The 20657-nt window shown below is 47.9% G+C and overlaps 1 protein-coding gene and 1 non-coding gene across 2 annotated transcripts; one reads left to right on the forward strand and one right to left on the reverse strand.

Moving 5' to 3' along the window:
• Positions 1-2792: 2792 nt before the first annotated feature.
• LOC108298200 (coatomer subunit gamma-1-like) lies at positions 2793-20277 on the reverse strand. Its single transcript, XM_037735696.1, is given in 15 exon segments — positions 2793-3264; positions 3266-3443; positions 3446-3544; positions 3985-4224; positions 4227-4274; positions 4277-4615; positions 4618-5104; positions 7250-7364; positions 7664-7761; positions 8821-8883; positions 10774-10886; positions 11810-11900; positions 16641-16741; positions 19699-19882; positions 19972-20277. Coding segments are annotated over 15 exon segments (2934 nt in total).
• Positions 7931-8093, forward strand: LOC119469863. Its single transcript, XR_005198713.1, has one exon. It is a non-coding gene; the product is annotated as a U1 spliceosomal RNA (small nuclear RNA).
• Positions 20278-20657: the final 380 nt, after the last annotated feature.

Genomic DNA, 20657 nt, shown 5'->3' on the forward strand with positions numbered 1-20657 from the left:
GTGGGGGTGGGACCAGCCGAGCCTGAATGCCTGGCTCCCTGCCTCAGAGCTTTTTTTGTTTTTTAAGTTCGTGTTCCAGTCACCTGTTGAAGAGGCACCGGTGTCTGTCTTTTCCCATGCGGCTGCTCACTGCGCTGACTTAAACAGCGGCACTGAGATTTGTGGCGCTTTTTTTTGTCCTGGAATCTACTGTCCTGGTTCCCTGCTCAGCCCCCTTTTTAACCAGACGAATGGGCGACTTCCCGTGGCTCCAATTGCCAGCCAAAAGGGCACCCGGACCGGTGTATTTTGTATGGAGAATCGCTGCTCCGGGGCGCCGACAAAGCAGCCTCGCAGGGCAAAGCAGCGGCGCTGGCCGGCACAGCCGTGCTGGCCGAAACAGCCACGCTGCCGACCCGTGGAGCTCTTCTGCCTGGGAATTTCCTAGTCTGTGGGCAATTAAAATGCGTCGTCCACTCACCCTCTGTGCTTTCACTGGGAGCTGCAATCTTGAGCTGTTCCTAAACGGCCACCTTGGATCATCCTCCCTAACCCAATATTCTAACCTTCATCAGTTAATTCACATGCTGGTGTAAGAAGGCAAGGCCACTAAGCTGGATACAAAAGGCAAAATGGAAGAATTTTCAAAAACAGACTGAAGTAGAACATGAAAGGGTCTGCATTTTGGTCAAATAACTCCATGTTGCCATTCCCCAGGTCCTTCTTAAACTCTTGTAAATATCTAAGAAACTGGATCCACCTAACCAGAAAAAGTCATGAGCAGAATGGAGAAAATGGGGATCTTTTTGAAATGCCTAGAATAATTTATTAGTGAGGACAATTGGAAATATTTGGTTTTAGGCCGGGCGTGCTGGGTCACACCTGTAATTCCAGCACTTCGAGAGGGCGAGGTAGGTGGATCATTTGAGATCAGGAGTCCAGACCAGCCTGGACAACATGGTGAAATCCCACCTCTTCTAAAAACAAAAATTTGCCAGGCAGTGGTGGTGTGTGCCTGTAATCCTAGCTACCTGAGAGGTCGAGGCAGGACAATCACTTGAGCCTTGGAGGCAGAGGCTGCAGTGAGCCAAGGTCACATCACTGCCCTCCAGCCTAGATGACACAGTGAGACACTGTCTCAAAAAAAAAATGGTTTTAGAACCAGACAAATTAAATGGGAAACTTACTTCCAATGATACCTAGAAATTTCTAAAAGAACTGAGAAAATTGCCTCCATTGAGGAGTAAACTGAAGGAGGTCAGCAGACTTTTTCTGAATTGAGAAGTACTGAGGAGGCTTTGTCTCTTTCGCCTCCACCTGCTCCTTCTCCTCCAGCCCCTGCACCTGCATAGTCTCCCTCACCTGAGCTGTCCTGTCCTGCCTTGCTTGCCTCTTCTTCCATCATCATCACTTCTGTTCTGACAGCCCCTTTCAAGGTAATACCCACAGGAAGAGGGTAGCCTACCATTGTGTATTCTGCTTCACCATAATGTGAATTAAATATATTATATAAGACTTCCCTGATCTAAATGAAAATACATTTTCCCTTCCTGTTTCTAATGCAGGCACCAAGATCTTATAGGGTTTGGGAAAAAATTTGACTTAACTGTTGAAACCTTTGAGCCCAAATATTCTAACCTTCATCAGTTAATTCGCATGCTGGTGTAAGAAGGCAAGGCCACTAAACTGGATTAACAAGGCAAAATGGAAGGATTTTCAAAAAGAGACTGAAGTAGAACATGAAAGGGTCTGCATTTTGGTCAAATAACTCCATGTTGCCATTCCCCAGGTCCTTCTTAAAAATGTAGATTGGAGGATAATTTAGCAATGTACTAAAAAGCCAGAGAAATCTGTCTTTGCTTACTTAAAATGGTTTGAGAGCTGGGTGTGGTGGCTCATGCCTGTAATCTCAGCACTTTGGGAGGCTGAGGTGGGTGGATCACCTGAGGTCAGGATTTCGAGACCAGCCTGACCAACATGGTGAAACCCTGTAGCTACTAAAAATACAAAAATTTGCCGGGTGGCTGAAGCAAAAGAATCTCTTGAACCCGGGAAGGAGAGGTTGCAGTGAGCCGAGATACTGCCACTGCAATCCAGCCTGGGAGACGGAGTGAGACTCTGTCTGAAAAAAAAAAAAAGAAAGAAAAAGAAAAGAAAAGCAAAAACAAAAACAACAACAACAAAAACACTGTTTATAAATGTTTACAGTAAAATGGTTTGTGTGGTTTGAGAATCCATGTCTTTATTGAGGCAGGGTCCCACTCTGTCACCCAGGTTGGAATACAGTGGCAGGATCATGACTGGGCCCAGCCTCTATCTCTCGAGCTCAAGTGATCCTCCCACCTCAGCCCTTGCAGTAGCTGCTGTGATCACAGGTGTGCACCACCACACCTGGCTACATTTTTGTTTTTTTGTATAGACGAGTATTCTCTCTCATCTGTTGCCCAGGCTTGTCTTGAGCTCCTGGGCACAAGTTATTTTCTTGTCTGAGCCTCCCAAAATGCTGGGATTACAGATACGAGCCACCACATTCGACAGAGAATTCTTTTTTTTTTTTTAAACAAATGTATGCTGATTTATTACAGGGATAAGATGGTCTCTTGGGGGGTAAATTCAAGAGGAATTGAGAATGTTTTATTCCTTTATGATGTCCCTTACCAGGAAGGGAGGATAGCAAGATTTAGGACAAGCTAAAATCATCCCCTATTTAAAAAAAAAAAAAAAAAAACTCAAAAAAAAAAAAAAAAAAAAAAGTTGCCCCCAAGTAGCCCTGAACAGGGAGGTAGAATATATATATACATCTGCAATGATTCCTAATTGTTTTTGAATACAGAAGCTTGGGAAGGGGTTTCCAGATAGTGTTGGGGAAGGGCATAAGGTCCTATGCAGGTTGGCCGCTTAACACACAGTGCCAAAATGATATCTACTGGCAGCTCCTCCAAACTTCTGACTGTCACCTGCATTGTCACTGTGTCCAAAAGCAGCAACTGAGAGCAAACCAGGATGTCACGACCACCCCAGAACACACCATCCAGGAGCAATGTGTGGGTGTTCTTGTCATCAAGCACCTTGTCTGACCTCTCACAAGGGTGCATTCCCAAGAATTTCATGATGTTATCCACAGCCTTCCCAAATGTTCACAAGGTGAACATTTCCTCCTTCCCAAATTCATCGCCTACCTCATACCAGGCTGTTTTGAAGTTCAGTTGCATGACCTTTTGAATGTGGTCAGCTACAGTAACTTCCAGATCTTTCAGCACATACTTATCCTCACAGCCTTCATCCCCCAGTGGTGGGAGCACAGTCCTTGATTGTGAACTTCAGCATGCAGCTGAATGTCCAGGCCACAGCTGTGGGGTCTCCTTTGGGCAGTGCCACCAGTGTGTAGCAGGTCCCAGGCTGGTTATAGGACAAGCTCTGGGCAGGCACGTAACAGAGCCCCTCATAGACCTCAGTGGGCTCATCTGCACTGTGACATTCTCCGGGGTCTGGCCATTGAGTGTGTTTGTGCAGTCACACTGAAACACTGTGGGCAACTCCCCATATAGGCACCGAGGAATGAGAGCTAAGCAGAACCCTGGCACAGATAGGGCTTGAGGAATATCTCACTTTATAGTGTTACTACTCAGCTATTTCCTTTTATATAATCCTTTACATAATCACATATTAGTTTATAGAAATAGGGCTTGAAGTATCCCTTTATATAATCCTCTATATATGATCATATAATAGTTTATAGTATGAGTGCCTAAAGAATATTTCCATACATATATACCTATAATTATATCTTAGTTCATAATCAGAAGAATGCCTAGAGTGGGCACAGTACAGAGCATAAATTAAGGAATAAGCAGCTTATAATTGGAGGAATGCCTAGAGCAGACACAGTGCAGAGCATGATTTAAGGGAAAAGCAGTTATACCAGGACAAGAATCCATGGCCCAGGCGGCAGTGTTCAGTATCGTAAAGATACCCACTGTATGGCAGGCTTGGGGTGAGAGCCACTCCTCCGCTTCATAAGGCGGTCGATGCTGCTCTCACTGCTTGTCTTAAGGAAGGTGATGTTGGCCAGCGTGGCAATGCTGCGGTTTGAATCCGTGACCAGGTTCTCCAGATCTAGACTGCAAGCTGTCACAGCTGATGGATGCTTCATGGCAACCTTACTGAGGGTGTGAACAGCTGCATAATGGAGAGTAGACTTGGCTGAGCTGCAGAAAAGCTGGAGCACTGGCACAGCCGGGGCAGCTCCTTGGCACTGCAGCCTGGCAGGTTGACGATGGCAGAGACAGCTTCCACACCACCATCTCATGCCTGTTGCACAAGCAGCGCTCGATCAAGTCAAACCATGGACTGTCATGGCTACCATCCTCCTCTTCCAGCTGCTTGCTGGCCACTTGGATCATCACGCAGTAGGCAAAGGAAGACTTAAGGCCATGCCGGGTGACCTTGCTGATCATCTTATTGACAGCCAGGTGGTCATTCTTACACATGTGGTACAGGAGCCCTAGTGTGTAGTGCTGGACCATGATGTTATCACTGGATGCCACCTCCTGAGCCTCATTCACCCAGTGCTTGACCACGTCAAAGCTGCATTTCAGCAGGTGCAAGGAAGACTCAAGGGCAGAGCTGGAGACATGGGCACCTTGTCTACAATGGCCTGTTTCATGCAGCGCTCAGTAGCCTGCAGCATGGTGCTAGTCATGTCTTTTGTTAGGCTGCTGGTGACAATGATGACATCCTCTTCGATGCAAGACATCTCCTTGATGGTCAAGTAGCACATCTGATGGAGTGTGAGATCATTGGACTGAAAGAGCTTGGTCACGGCAAAGAAGGCCTGGGTCGCTTCCATGGTCCCCAGATGTTCCCCATGGTTTATGAGATAAAGAATCTTGGTGAGGATGTGGGCACCTTTCCGAGGACTGACGGGAGTTTCATTAAATACACGGGCTTCTTGGAGTATGGCACTCTTCTCAAGGTGCTGGAATGGGTTGGAGCCTCCACTTGACTTCTCGTTTTTCTTGTCAAATTTCTTCAATGTAGTGGAGCCAGTGGGATGTAATGCAGCAACGCAATGCTTGCCAGGTGTGGCACAGAGTAGCGGTACAACAGTGGTTCTACAGGGACCCTTGATGGAGGATTCTTTAAACAGTATTCTGAAATGGCTGACACTAGCCTTTAAGATCGCCAGAATGATTCCCTTATAAATTGTGCTTTTCTCAATGGCTTAAATAAAGACTTAGTTACCTTAGTGAAAAGACACTAGCTTAGGCCAGGCATGGTGGTTTATACCTGTAATCCCAACCCTTTGGGACACCGCACACTGAGGTGGGTAGATCCCTGAAGCCCAGAAGTTTGAGACCAGCCTGGGCAACATGATGAAACCCTGTCTCTAGAAAAAGAAAAAAGAAAAAGACGAAGAAAAAAAATAGCAAGGTAGTAGAAATATAATACACACAAGAATTATAATCATGAAGGCAATCTGTATTCCAGAAGAGTAAGGGAGCCTATCCATTAGGGAGTCAACAAAACCTCAAATCCCAGTTCACACTCCAGGGTGTGGTGTCACAAGCCTTACTCAGGAGAATGAGTAAGAGGATGGCTTGAATTTGTAAGGTCAAAGCAGAAGTCAACCCTGGTCATGCCACTGCACTCCAACCTGGGTCACAGTGAGGCTTTGTCTCAAAAACAAACACACAAAACCCACAGAAACAAACAGCAACATCTACAGATTGCCATCTCACTCTGAAATGACTGTGGCAAACACCACTGTGCTATTGGGAAATTAAAAGGAAAACACTCCCTCCTGCAATCAACCTGCCCTCTTGCTCTAACATGTCTGACCCATGGGTTAAAATGCCCAAGAGCTGATGTACTCAAATTATAATACACTTTCCTGTTCTGCACCTGAATTTATTTTTGTCTGGAGGAGATCACCATCCATGGTCTTATAAATGTCTAAGGGCATAGAGTGATGAAGGGCAATGTCTTTTGGGATATTTGAATATATATATGGCTCTGAAGAAACCCAACATTGGGCAAGTTCCCTCAAACTTTTCACTAGGCCCGACCACCACTCTATTTTAGATAGAGATTCTATTGGGGCAAAACCTGAAAATTATCTGCCTGGCCATCAAGAAGGTAACTCCTTGCATTTTGTGGGGAGAACACTTTTGCTTGAAGGCAGTGTTTCTTTCTAGGATTACAAATCTTTCTGTAACCTAGGAAACATTGCTGATGAAAACCAGGCATGATGGCTCTGGCCTGTAATCCCAGTGACTCAGGGGTGGAGGCAGGAGAATCTTAAGCCCAGGAGCTTGGGGCTGCAGTGAGCTATGATAGTGCCACTGCACTCCAGCCTGGGCCACAGAGCCAGAGGCTGTCTCTGAAAGAAAAAGAAAGAAAAATACTGCTGATAAAACTGTGTCCTCTTTTGCAGCTCAGCAAAAAGCTATTTATTCACTGGCTGAGGTTGTACTAGATAACCATATCGCTTTAGTGATATATTTAGCTGAGCAGGGAGATGTATGTGTGGTGGCAAATACCTTCTGTTGCATATACCTAAATATTTCTCATGAAGTAGAACCTTCTCTTGAAAAAACCCGAAAAGAAGCCACTTGGCTGTAAGAAATCCATGAAGAAGAACTGGAATTTGATGATTTCCCTGCTGTTTTCAGTTGGCTCCCTAATGGAGCAGGTTCCCTTACTGTTCTGGCACACAGATTCTCTTTGTGATTATCATTCTTGTGTCCATTATATTTCTACTACTCAAATTGTTAATGTTATGTATTTCTCATTTCTTCTTCTGAGAAACTAAATTCATGATACTCTGAAGACTACAGATGATTCAACAAGTGACAGCAACTATAGAATTGACCGAGATCTCTCTCTCTTTCTTTTTCTTTTTTTTCCCCTTCTGTGATGCCACACCAATTCAGCTATTGGGCGCCGTTAAAACTTCATCAGTGAGAGGACTCCCCGTGCGGGACGGGACTATCTGGGAATGAGCCTTTCCGGCAAGGTTTAAACACCTTGGCCCAGCTTTTGATCATCAACACTTTCAAGAAAAACTTTCATCTAAAGGGAGAATAAGGAAAGAACTTTTAGATGAGGAATGTTAGCCTTTTCAAATTCTCAGGCCCACAGAGGCATTACATTGAGACAGCAACCGTGCTCTGCTTTCTCTTTGTACAATACTGTATTTGAAAACAAAACAAAACAAAAACAAAAAACCAAACCTACAAGATTCACGAAATTGGGCAATTGTCCTTACGACAGCGCTACTGGTAAAATCAGGGAGGACGGCTGGCGCGCAGCCATCGAGCAGCCTCTCGGCGTCATCGATGTTTCTCTCTGATACTGAAGGACTTCGGATTTTAAGCGCAATGCTACTTCACAAGGATAAGCGCGTTTGAAAGGAAGCGGTTTTCTGTAATCCTAAACGTTCTAGTCTGCGAATTAAAAGCCATTATTTGAAGATGGATGCACAGGCGTCCAGCTGGCTACCACAGGACACAGGTTAAGCAGTCGCTTCTTTGTGAGAGACCAGCTGCGGGTTCTCGGTGCACCGCCCCAGAGGACAAGGGCGGAAGGGAAAGGAGGGAGAGGCAGAGTCACTTCCCCCACCGCCTCAGGCAGCCGGTTGGTCGGCTGAGTGGCGGAGGGTGGAGCGGAAGAGCAGCCTGACACTGGGAAAGGCACTGTCTGTGACATCATGAATAGGGCTACTTCTATGTAGGTGAGGCAGCGCAGGGGTTGCTGCATCACCAGGAGGGATTTCTGGTGCTGCGGGAGCAAGTCCAGGACCGGTGTTGGATTTAAAAGTCCAGGCTGTGTGTCAGGGCTAGGAGGGCTCGGGGTGCCTGGGGGTGCAGGGAGGATGCGCCGGGCAAGTGACCATGTGTGTAAAGGGCGAGCCGTATGAGGCTGTGTCAGGGTGGAGGTGTGTTAACTCATACTCACGTGGCAGGGGAGATACCATGATCGCAAAGGTAGTTTTTCTGGGGTGAGGTTTATCCATTGTACTCTGGATGTGCTGACCCGTGCGATTTCCCCAAATGTGGAAAACTTGACTGCACAATTTGTGGTGGTGGGGAACTGTGTTCACACTTTCTTCTCTTTTTGTGTGGCATAAGTAATAAATGAGATTTTTGTTTTTGCCCACGGAGGCAGGAATTTTTGGTGATTCAAATGTGTGATGTGCTGTATTTTACTTTGCGACCTTATTTACTGTTGTGGGACAGATGAGTAAACTTATTTTCTTGGGAGGCAACTTTTCCTTTCTGTCTGGCAGAACTCTCACGTTATCTGTGGTGGTACTTGGCAGGTGGAGCTTAGGGAATCTATGCTTGCCTGCTTTGTAGATTCCTCAATGGTCCCCAGGGCCTATTGGCTTTTAACACCTCTTGAAAGCCCCAGTGTTTTTTCTCTGCCCCCAGAGTCACCTCTTATGCAGCCTCTTTTTTTCTTTCTTCCTGAGACAGTCTCACTGTATCCTCTGGAGGTTGTACGCAGATGCTGCCTCAGCCTCTGGAGTAGCACAGGTATGTACCGCCACAGCTAATTGATTTTCTTTACTTACTTTTTTTTTTAAGAGTTGAGGTTTTGCCCTGTTTCCCAGGTTGGTCTCCAACTCTTGGACTCAAGTGATCCGCCTTGCCTGGGCCTCCTAAAGTGCTGGGATGACAGGTGTGATCTGTCACACCCGGCCAGCCCCTACTTTTAACCACAGCATTCCGGGGAGTTTGTAGGATGTCTGTGCTGGCAGGGATGTGTGCTCAGCTCATAGATCCAAGTAGAAATTGCACTCGGAGCTGGTGCGATTGGGTTGTAGACATAACACACTTGCTCTTTGTATGGGAAGGGCTTTGTCAGTGCCCTGATGCCCCCTGCACAGGGCATCGAGGCCTGCAGGTCAGAACCACAGTCTCACTGACATGTTCGTGTCATATGCAGCAGCTCTCCCAGGAATATAAGATGAGAGGTCTTGTGAGGTTCAGAACCTCTGCATTTGTACTGCTCTTGATGAAAGTGCCCTTGCAAAAACTATGACAGTGAGAAAAACCTGACACAGGAAAAGTATGACTGTCAAAGAAATCTGACCTGAGTGACCCTGAGCAGGTTACTTAACATCTCTGCATCTCAGTCCTCTCATATGGAAGATGAAGATGATGGTGTGACCTTGGCCTGTAAGGACTAAATAAGTAATCACACACATTCATCAGCTGTGCCTGCCATGTGGCACTTTGCGTATAAGGCACAGTCGAGGAGTGTGGATTTGTTACTCATTTGCATGTTAGCTCTTGTAGTTTCCTGCAGCAGTGCACAAAGAGCAGATGTGGCCAGGTGCCGGGGCTCATGCCTGTAATCCCAGCACTTTGGGAGGCCAAGGTGGGCAGAGAACCTGAGGTCAGGAGTTCGAGACTAGCCTGGCCATTATGGCAAAACTCCATCTCTACTAAAAATACATTTGTACATGTAGGGGAGGAAATATGACTTTTCCTCACCCAGCCTAGGTTTACTGCTGAGACCCTTACAGCAAAAGACAGACTAACAAAAGAAGAGCATACCTAGTTATTTAATGTAAGTTTTACATGATGGAAGCGCTTTCCAAAGGAAATGAAGGCCCCAGGGAAACAACTAAACCTCAGGGATTTTCCTTTTTTTTTTTTTTTTTTTTAACAGTAGGTTAGGTGAAGGGTGGATAGTCATAGAGAAGTGTGATGGAATGAAACAAATACGATGTGGGTAACCCCCATATAGGTATCAAGGAAGGAGAGCTAAGCAGAATCCTGGCACAATTAAGACCTGGAGAATGTCTCAGTTTATAGTGTTACTACTCAATGATTTCCTTTTATATAATCCTTTATATAATCATATATTAGTTTATAGAATTAGGGCTTGGAGAATATCTGTTTATAGTGTTACTACTTTGTTATTTCTTTTTATACAATCCTCTCTATATAATCACATATTAGTTCATAGAATGAATTCCTAAAGAATATCTTACCACTCAGTTATTTCCATATATATGTATATATACAACTATACATTAGTTTATAATTGGAGGAATGCCTAGAGTAGACACAGTATAGAGCATGAATTAAGGAATAAGCAGCTTATAATTGGAGGAATACCTAGAGCAGACACTGCACAGCATGGTTTAAGGGAAAAACAGTTATACCAGGACAAGAATCCATGGCCCAGGTGGCAGCGTTCAGTATTGTAAAGATACCCGCTGTATGGCAGGCTTGGGGCAAGAGCCACTCCTGATAAAGGAGTTGTAGGACCTTGCCCCAGTTCTTGTGGAAGGCTGCCCTCATACCAACAGTTGCACCTTGCTGACTGTGAACTTTATTAGCTCTTGTTACTGTGCTGCTTGGAAAGCATTCCCTTATAGAACTCATTGGAAGCTACCAGCAGGTGGTGCAGTCCCTGACAGCTCTGTCACTACTATGTGACTTAAAACGTCCTCCTATAAATCTTCTTAGTAGCTTGTCCATAGATAGAGGTATTGCACACTGCACCCTCTTCACTGCGAACGGCCCACCTCCATGCCTCAGTGACCTAATGGGGGTGGACCCCTTACTGCACATGGCCCTTGCCTGGATGACCTAATGGTAATGGACTCCTTGCTGTGCACTGTCCACCTCCCAGCCTAGGTGACCTAGTGGGGGTGGACCCCTTGTTTTATTGCTCACGACCCTATCACAATCCTTAAAGACGATTTCACTCACTGCCCTGCCCCCTAACCTAAACACAATAAATACTCATGCTTCTGGACGTTCGGGGCCTCACCTGACTCCGCTCATAGGTGGCGTGGCTCCCTGAGCCCAGCTGCATTTTCTTCGTACATCTCTTTATTTCTCGGATCCTGTGCCTCAGCACAGCATAAGGGACACCCCAAGACCCTGTGGGGCCATCAGCCCTACAACTGGTGCCCAACTTGTGGGTTTCTTATTGCTGTGCCTAGCGTAGCCATCAGAGCTACTACTGTGGGGAAGTCAGTGCTAGATTCCTGGACGTTTGGTAAGAAAAGCAGGAGTGACTTTTTTGTAACGCTCACAGTAATCTCGGGGTAGAGACTCATTCCTTATGATTGGGAAACACTTATGCAGTCAGCACTCTCTCGTGCCCAATATTTACAGTTCCTTTCATGGTGGAGGGATGCTGTTACTAAGAGAGTCCACCTCAATGCTGCCGCTAACCCACCTATTCCGGTTACAGCGGACCAGTTGCTGGGAGAGGGACAGTGGACTCCCCTGGCCATTCAATCTAGATTACCTGATCTGGCTATTGAACAACTTTGTAAATGCTGCTTGGATGCTTGGGATAAGATTCAGGATGACGGCACATGAATTCCTTCCTTTACAGCCGTCTGACAAGGCTCTCATGAATTTTATCCTGACTACCTGGCCCGTCTTCAAGACTCAGCAGAGAAAGCCATTCCAGACCTAAACAGCCAAAAGGTTATAGTTGAAATTATGGCATATGAACAGGCTAATACTGACTGCCAGGCAGCTATCCGCCCAGTAAAAGCTAGTCTCACTCCTGGCAGTGATGTTTTTTCAGCCTATATCAAGGTCTGTGAAAGTGTTGGCAGCACTACTCACACAGCTATGGTCATGGCTCAATCTATGGCTGGTATCCAAAAGCCACAAAAAACTCCACATTGTTGCTACAATTGTGGACAGCCTGGACACTTCCGTAAAGTGTGTCCATATCGCTCTAATGTATGCAATACTCCAAAACTACAAAATCCCCTAAAACTCCTACTGTAATTCCTCCAATCTCTGCACCTGCCTCTGTCTGCCCCGGTTGCAGAAAGGGGTACCATTGGGCAGCTCATTGTCACTCTTATGACCGGGATGGCCGGCGTCTTCCCCTCTTGCAGGGAAACAGGAGACAGGGCCGGTCCTAGGCCCCTGTAAATGGGATAACCCTGCCCTTTCAGGGCCCCCAGAGGGGACCACTGACCCCTCAAGGAACTTCTCTGCATCAGCCTCCTCTGACCTCAGCATTCCCGGTACAGCCTGCCCCATCTCCAAACCCTCTGCAACAGTCTCCACAAAACCTCTCTGTACTCTCTTACAATGCTTGCCCCCCTCCCCCACAGAATTTCCAGCAGTAGTACTATGTTCCACTAGGGATATCTCCCTATTGCCTGGGGAAATCACCCAACCTGTCCCTACAGGTATTCATGCCCCTCCCCAGCTGGCACCATCGGGCTTATTCTTGGCTGCTCAGATGTTATTTTACAAGGTGTTCAGGTACACACTGATATAGTGGACTCTAATTATATTGGTGAAATTTACATTCCTCTCTCTGCATCTATTCCTTGGTCTGCAGCTGCAGGACATCGTATTGCACAATTACTGCTGCTACCTTATCTGTCCTTCACACATTCCTCAGTTTCTTGCACAAATGGCTCTGATAGCAATAATTCCCAGAGTAAAACTGTCTACTGGACTAGTATTATTACTGACTCTCGCCCTATGTGCACTATCCATATTCAGGGCAAACAATTTCAAGGGATGGTGGACACGGGCGCAGATGTCTCTATTCTTGCACTCCACCAATGGCCACGAAGCTGGCCTAAAGAAAAGACTGCAACTGCCCTGGTGGGTGTAGGCCAGGCATCTGAAGTAGATCAAAGTTCTCTAATCCTACAATGTGTCGGCCCAGAGGGACAGACGGCTACAATACGCCCCTTAATTACCCCCATTCCTGTCAATCTTTGGGGACGTGACCTGCTGCAAAAATGGGACGCTCGTCTTTCCTTTCCTGACACTATCTATAGCCGACAAAGCGCCAATATTATGGCACATATGGGCTATCTTCCAGGTCGAGGCTTAGGCAAGCAGGAACAGGGAATGAGGGAACCCCTGGTTCCCACTCCAAAGCATAATACTCGGGGTCTTGTTTACCCTTTATAGGAGTGGCCACTGAAATGTTCCAGAGCCCATAGCTCTTACTTGGCTGTCAGTCAGAATCCCCTATATGGGTTAATCAGTGGCCTTTATCTCTTGCAAAACTGGAAGCTCTTCACTCCTTACTACAGGAACAGCTAACACTAGGACACATTGAACCTTCTTTTTTCCCTTGGAATTCTCCTGATTTTCTAATACAGAAAAAGTCAGGGAAGTGGCGGATGCTTACTGACCTTAGAGTGGGCAACAGAGTCATTCAGCCCATGGGAATGTTACAGACTGATCTCCCTTCCCCTTCTATGATACCAGACTCCTGGACTTTGCTCATCATTGATTTAAAGGATTGCTTCTTTGACATCCCTTTGTCCCCCAAAGACTGTCATAAATTTGCTTTCACAGTGTCCTCCATAAACAATGTTGCCCCAGCTACGAGATTCCAATGGAAGGTCTTGACACAAGGCATGATTAACAGCCCCACAATTTGCCAATTCTATGTGGGAAAAGTGCTGTCCCCAGTGAGAACTCAGTTTCCCCAATGCTATTTGATCCACTATATGGACGATATTCTGTGTGCAGCTCCTACATGTGAGACTCTTGTTTCAGTATTCTCTATGTTCAGGGTGCTCATTACAGCAGCTGGCCTATCTCCACAGAAAAGATCCAGCTATCCACTCCTTATTGGTATTTAGGAATGCAACTTGAGGAGCGCACAATTAAGCCACAGCTGGTGGAACTGCGAAGAGATAGGTTAAAAACTTTGAATGACTTCCAAAAACTCCTCGGAGATATAAATTGGATTAGTCCAGTATTAGGGATTCCTACCTATGCTCTTTCTAACCTTTTCTCCACCCTGAGAGGAGATCCTGACCTACACAGTAAATGCAGTCTCTCTCCAGAAGCTGAACAAGAACTATCTTTTGTAGAACAAAGAATCCGAGAGGCTCAGGTGTTTAGGATCCAGCCCTCTTTTCCTTTCACTATTTTGATTTTTGCTACCCCTCACTCCCCTATGGGGGTGATTACACAAAATGATAGCCTTATTGAATGGTGCTTTTTGCCTCATGCCGCTACACAAACACTATCAGTATATTTGGATCAACTTTCTACCTTAATAAGACTAGCTTGTAATAGGCTGTTATGTCGGACAGATTTAGAAGCACACAGGTTGGTTGTCCCCCCTCGCAAGAACAAGGTCATCAGGCTTTTGCTCACTCCACCTCCTGGCAGGTTAATCTGGCAGGATTTCCAGGTGTCATTGACAACCATTATCCCAATGTTAAACTTTTTCAATTTCTTTTTTTTTTTTTTAAAGATAGGATTTCACCATGATGGCCAGGCTGGTCTTGAACTCCTGACCTCAGGTGATCCACCCACCTTGGCCTTCCAAAGTGCTAGGATTACAGGCATGAGCCACCGCGCCCGGCCTAACTTTTTCAATTTCTTCGCCTAACTTCTTGGATATTGCCAGAAGTCACCCGAAATGCCCCTCTGGAAGGAGCGGTGACTGTCTTTACTGATGCTTCCTCTAACGGCAAGGCTGCAAACGCTGGCCTCAGGGATAGGGTCTTTCACACCTCAGCTGTTTCAGTTCAATGAGCGGAACTAATTCCTGTCATTGCAGCCTTGGAAGATTTTCCAGGCCCTCTAAACATTGTTTCGGATTCTGCTTACGCAGTTCATGTTACCCGTAACATAGAAACTGCCTTTGTCAAATTTCTGTCAGATGATTCCCTTTGTTCACGATTCCTATGCTTACAAACAGTTGTACAGCCTAGGACCTCTCCCTTTTATATTACACACATTAGAGCCCACACCTCTTTGCCTGGCCCATTAACCACAGCTAATTCCCGAGCAGACACCCTTGTAGCAACTGCTCTACAGGAAGCCTGTAACTTTCATGAATTAACTCATGTTAATGCTTCAGGTCTTAAGGATCATTACGCTATTACGTGGAAACAGGCAAAGGAGATCGTCCGTCATTGTCCCTCCTGCCAAGTTGTCTCTCTTCCCTAGCGTTATTTACTCTAAACAACCAGCGGGTACCAACCCCAGAGGTCTCGCTCCCAATGCCTTATGGCAAATGGATGTGACCCACTATCCTGCCTTTGGAAAAGTTTCTTTTGTTCATGTCTCTATAGACACATTTTCCCATTTCATTTGGGCTACCTGCCAAACAGGGGAGTGAGCTGCCCAGATTAAAAGGCGTACGCTCTCATGCTTCGCTGTGATGGGCATACCTGCAAAACTAAAAACTGATAATGGACCAGGATATATTAGTAAGTCATTTCAACGTTTTCTAGAAGAATGGAATATTCAACATGCCACCGGCATTCCTTATAATACATAGGGACAGGCCCTGGTAGAACGGGCTAACAGGACTCTCAAGGAACAGTTAAATAAACAACAAACACCAGATGACTGTGATTGTTTTACTCCCCAGGCCAGATTGCATCTAGCATTATTTACTCTAAACTTTCTTAACCTTAGCAGGTCTCAACCCTACACGGCTGCGGAACAACATTTTACAGCCATTCAGCATAACCCTCATAAGGGTAAACAAGTGTGGTGGAAAGACACATTCACTGCAAAATGGATGTCAGGTATTCTTATAACCATGGGCAGAGGATTTGCTTGTATTTCCACAGATAACTCTCCTGATCCTGTTTGGATTCCATCACAGCATCTTAAGCTCACCCCTGAGGAACAACATGAGTTCCCACTGCCGCTCCCGCAGAAATCACAGGCGAGCCTCAAATCCGATGGACTAACTTCTCAATGATTGTATCGTCCATCTCTCTAATCATAACTCTTCTGGCCGCCATGCTTCCTCTCACCACCGCCACACTTTCCTCCCTTCTTCTTCCCCTCCTCCCCCTCCTCCTCACCATCCTGTTACTGAAAGCCCACTTCATTAGCCTCTACTCACTTTCACTCAAATTGATCAACTTGTGAATATGGCTTCTCATATTACAGAATGGTGCAATATTCCACCTACTCCCAGCCATACTCTCGCTGCTGCTCTTATTATCCTTTTCACTCTGATGGGTTCCACTGCTTCTGTATCTCCCAACTCTGGTAATTTTTCCTACTGTGCATATATACCTTTCCCTCCCCTGGTACGCTCTGTTTCTTGGATGGACTCTTCCATAGAAATCTATACTAACAATAGTGCTTTCCTGCCTGGCCCTAATGACAACCGCCTACCTGTTCATCAAAACGAAGAAGGCACCTCTTATAATGCCTCTATTGGATTTAAATTTTCTCCTCTTTGCCCTGGGCCCACTCCCGGCTGTCTCCCTACTGGTGTGTGGGTTGTACCTGAGGCCAGTAATGCTTTTTCCAGACCCAATATGTATTTATGTCATTTTCTCTTCACCTATCAGTCCCACTCCAGTCATCGCCTTTGGTCGATGTTATGATGGATACATCATAACAAAACAAAAGGGCCACCTGCTTGCTCCCAACATCCTACGGAAGTCCTGCTCTATATTCAGAGTGTTCACTGGGACCACTGCAATGCACCTGTTGAGACCATAATGGGGCCCACTTGATAATGCTGTTATTGTTAACTGGGCTCCCAGAGGTTTTTATTGGCATAATTGCACTAGACAACACCCGCACTGTCCGAAATATCCTCACGTCTTCACGGAGGACACGACACGCTCAGGACTGAATCAAGTTCTGTGTCACTTTCTTCGCCTATGGACCTCACCATTTCCCTACAGATGGTCTCACGCTGGCATCGTTGCGCCACATCCTAAGAGGATTCACCTTCTTGTTGGACTGGAACATCCTGAACTGTGGAAGCTGGCTGCTGCTCTCAGTGGACTTCACTTCTGGAATGTTTCCATGGACTCTTAAGGTCGCAGTTCTGGTGGCACTCTACATCATCTACACTTTACTCCCAAAGACATAATACCTATTCGAAGTTGTGTTGAGCCTCATGTGTTACTGGTTGGTAACTTTTCTGTTTCCTTTGTCACCAACTCTATTGACTGTAACAACTGCAAATTGTTTTCTTGTCTAGATGCTATCTTTTCTGTTAACGCTAATGTGTTGCTGGTCAGGGCTAGGGAGGGAGTTTGGATTTCTGCTGTATTATATCGTTCATGGGAGTCCTCTCCCTCTATGCTCATTGTAACTCAAATCCTCAAGGACATTTTACATCGAACCCGTTGCTTTATTTTTACCTTGATAGCAGCAGTCATTGGACTGATTGCTGTCATGGCCTCAGCTGTGACTGCTGGTGTGGCCATACACAACTCCATTCAAACAGCTCACTTTGTTGAACGTTGGCAAAAGAATTCCACTACTCTCTGGAATTCCCAGTCCCAGATTGATCAATAATTGGCAAATCAAATTACTGACCTTCGTCAAAGTGTCATTTGGCTGGGCGACAGGGTTTTAAACCTTGAGCATCGTGCTCAGTTACAATGTGACGGGATCACGTATAATTTCTGTATCACTCCTTTCGATTATAATTCTACACTTCACCCTGGGACACTATACGACGCCATCTGCTGTCCTGGGATAATAACCTTGCCTTGGACATTAACCGCTTGAAGCAACAAATGTTTGAGGCCTCTCAGGCACATCTAACTACTGCCCCAGGTTCAGAAACCTTTGAAGGCATGGCACAAGGCCTCTCTGATCTTAATCCAATTAAGTGGTTTAGAAAATGGTCTGTTCCTTTAGGTGGTTTCTCTTTGTTTGTCATCTTTGTGATTGTTGCTTGCATTTGTACCTTGTTAATTACATGCTTCTGTATTTGAAAATTTTATAAACATAATAGGCAACAACTTCAGGCCATGGTGGCCATAACCACACTTGTAAAACAAAAGAAAGGGGAAAATGTGGGTAACCCCCCATATAGGCACCGAGGAATGAGAGCTAAGCAGAACCCTGGCACTGTTAGGGCTTGAGGAATATCTCAATTTATAGTGTTACTACTCACCTATTTCCTTTTATATAATCCTTTACATAATCATATATTAGTTTATAGAAATAGGGCTTGAAGCTTCTCTTTGTATAATCCTCTATATATAATCATATAATACTTGCTAGTATGAGTGCCTAAAGAATATTTCCATACATATATACCTATAATTATATCTTAGTTCATAATCAGAAGAATGCCTAGAGTGGACACAGTATAGAGCATAAATTAAGGAATAAGCAGCTTATAATCGGAAGAATGCCTAGAGCAGACACAGTGCAGAGCATGATTTAAGGGAAAAGCAGTTATACCAGGACAAGAATCCATGGCCCAGGCGACAGCGTTCAGTATCGTAATGATACCCACTGTATGGCAGGCTTGGGGTGAGAGCCATTCCTCCTGATAAAGGAGTTGTAGGACCTTGCTCCAGTTGTTGTGGAAGGTTGCCCTCAGACCGGCAATCCACCTTGGTGACTGTGAACTTTATCAGCTCTTGCTACTGTGCTGCTTGAAAAGCATCTTCCCATAGAATCCATTGGAAGCTGCCAGAAGGTGGCGGTAACCTTGACAGCTCTGTCACTGCTATGTGACTTAAAGCATCCTCCTATAAATCATCTTAGAAATAGTTTGCCCATAGATAGAAGTATTGCACACCGCACCCTCTTCACTTCGCATGGCCCACCTTCAAGCCTGGGTGACCTAATGGGGGTGGACCCCTTACTGCACACGGCTCTTGCGTTCGTGGGAACCGGCCCCTTGCTGCGCACTGTCCACTTCCTGGCCTAGGTGACCTAATGGGGGTGGACCCCATGTTTTATTGCTCACTACCCTATCACTATCCTTAAAGATGATTTCACTTACTGCCCTGCCCCCTAACGTATACACAATAAATATTCATGCTTCGAGTGTGGTGGCACGTGCCTGTAGTCCCAGCTGCTTGGGAGGCTGAGGCGGGAGAGAGAATAGCTTAAACCAGGGAGGCGGAGGCTGCAGTGAGCCGAGATCGGGCCACTGCACTCCAGCCTGAGCAACAAGAGTGAAACTCCATCTCAAAATTAAGAAATAATCAAAATAAAAAAGACAGGGAGTAAGAAAATTGACTTTCGGCGATCCCAAGTTGGGATTTGACGTCCAATGACCCAGGAAAGAAACACGGAGTCTGAACGGGTCCAGGAGTCAAGAGAATCGGGGTGGAGGATTAAAATCGGCTTTGTCGGCTCACGGCCAGGGCGGTGGGTGCGTGTGGGGGTGGGCGAGGCTTTGGCTGGAGTTGAAGCTATCCTGGCGCGGGCTCAACTGGGGGCAAGATGGGCCAGGCCAGGGAGCAGCTGGAGGAGCGCGCCTGGGGTGCACGGCGGCGGAGGAGGGCCGAGGAGAAACGCCCAGAGGACTGCCCGGAGGGCCGGGAGGAGGGGCACAGGGAGGAACCAGGGAGGCCCCGCCCCAGCCTAAGCCCCACCCCACCCCAGCCTGAGCTTCCCCGCCCAACCCTAAGCCCCTCTCCATCCCACCCTAAGCCCCTCCTGCCCCAGACTAAGCTCCTCCCCACCCCAGCCTGAGCCCCTCCCCGCCCCAGCCTAAGCCGCCCGGCGCCAGCCTAAGCCCCTCTCCACCCCAGCCTAAGCTACCCCGCCCCAGCCTAAGCCCCTCCCCACCCCAGCCTAACCCCCCCCCCACCCCCGGTCTGGCCCACCTCCCGTCGCGGGCTGGGAGCTGGAAGCGAGCTGAGTGGAGCCGACTAGAGCTTCACCGTGGAAGGGAAAGCCCCGGAACGATCGCACCCTGCGCCCCTAGCCCCTAGCCGGCCGAGCCCTCCGCGACGCCACCGGGGCCATAGGGGCCGCACGGGGGCCGCACCAGCCCACCGCCCGCCGTCCCGGGGCCCCCGCTGGGGCTGCTCCTGCTGTTCCTGGGCGTGCTGGCCCCGGGTGGCGCCTCCCTGCGACTCCTGGACCACCCAGCGCTGGTCTGCTCCCAGCCGGTGAGACTCCGCGGGGGGCGCGGCCGCCGCCGGCGTGCTCCGGGCGTGGGCCAGGGTCGCCTGAGGATCGGACGGCCGGGAGTACAGCCCGGGCTAGGGAGGCAGGAAGTCTGCGCGGTAGCTCAGAGGGTCTCCGAGGCTCCGGATACCGCGGTGCCTTGGCAGGCCGTCGGAGCTGCGGTGGGGACTGGGGGTGAGGGGGCTGCAGACCGCCCGGCGCGTGTGGCACCACCGGCCTGCCGTCGGGACTGGGGGCTGCCGTGACACCCCGCCCGGGCCCCGGAGGTCTGGGAAGGAGGCCGCGGCGCAGGCCCCGGCTGCAGGAGCGGGAAGGGTTGGCGGAAACGCGCTGTGGGGAAGGGCCTGGGAGGGGACAGGCCGGGTCTGGACCCGGCTCCACGCCGTGCGCCCTGCACGTCCCCGGGCCGGGCACTGCCGGCCCTCGGGAGCCCCATCTCGCCCTTGGGAGCTGCCCTCAAGCCCTGCCCTTCGTGCCTCCGACGGAGCTGGGCGAGCCCACGGCGGCCCTACGGAGGTGAGTGCCTTCAGCCGCCCCCCCAGAGGGACCCCGCGTTCGCAGAGCCGCCACGGCACCACGTTTCGAGGAGAGCTGTGCTGAGGCTGGCTGAGGGCCACCTGCCCAGAGGCGCGAAGCCCTGAGAATGAGCGGATGGTTCTTAAGAGGGCGCCCGCCCTGCCTCTCCCACCCCTTACTACCACCACCTGAGTCTGGGAACCCAGTTAGTGTGCGTTGAGAGAACAGCAACCTTGTAGCTGTCAAGATGTAGCCCGGCAGTGCTCACAGGAAGTGACCCACCCGCCTGCCAGGTAGTGG

The sequence above is a fragment of the Cebus imitator genome, unplaced genomic scaffold, assembly GCF_001604975.1.
Source record: "Cebus imitator isolate Cc_AM_T3 unplaced genomic scaffold, Cebus_imitator-1.0 Scaffold916, whole genome shotgun sequence".
Lineage (NCBI taxonomy): Eukaryota > Metazoa > Chordata > Mammalia > Primates > Cebidae > Cebus > Cebus imitator.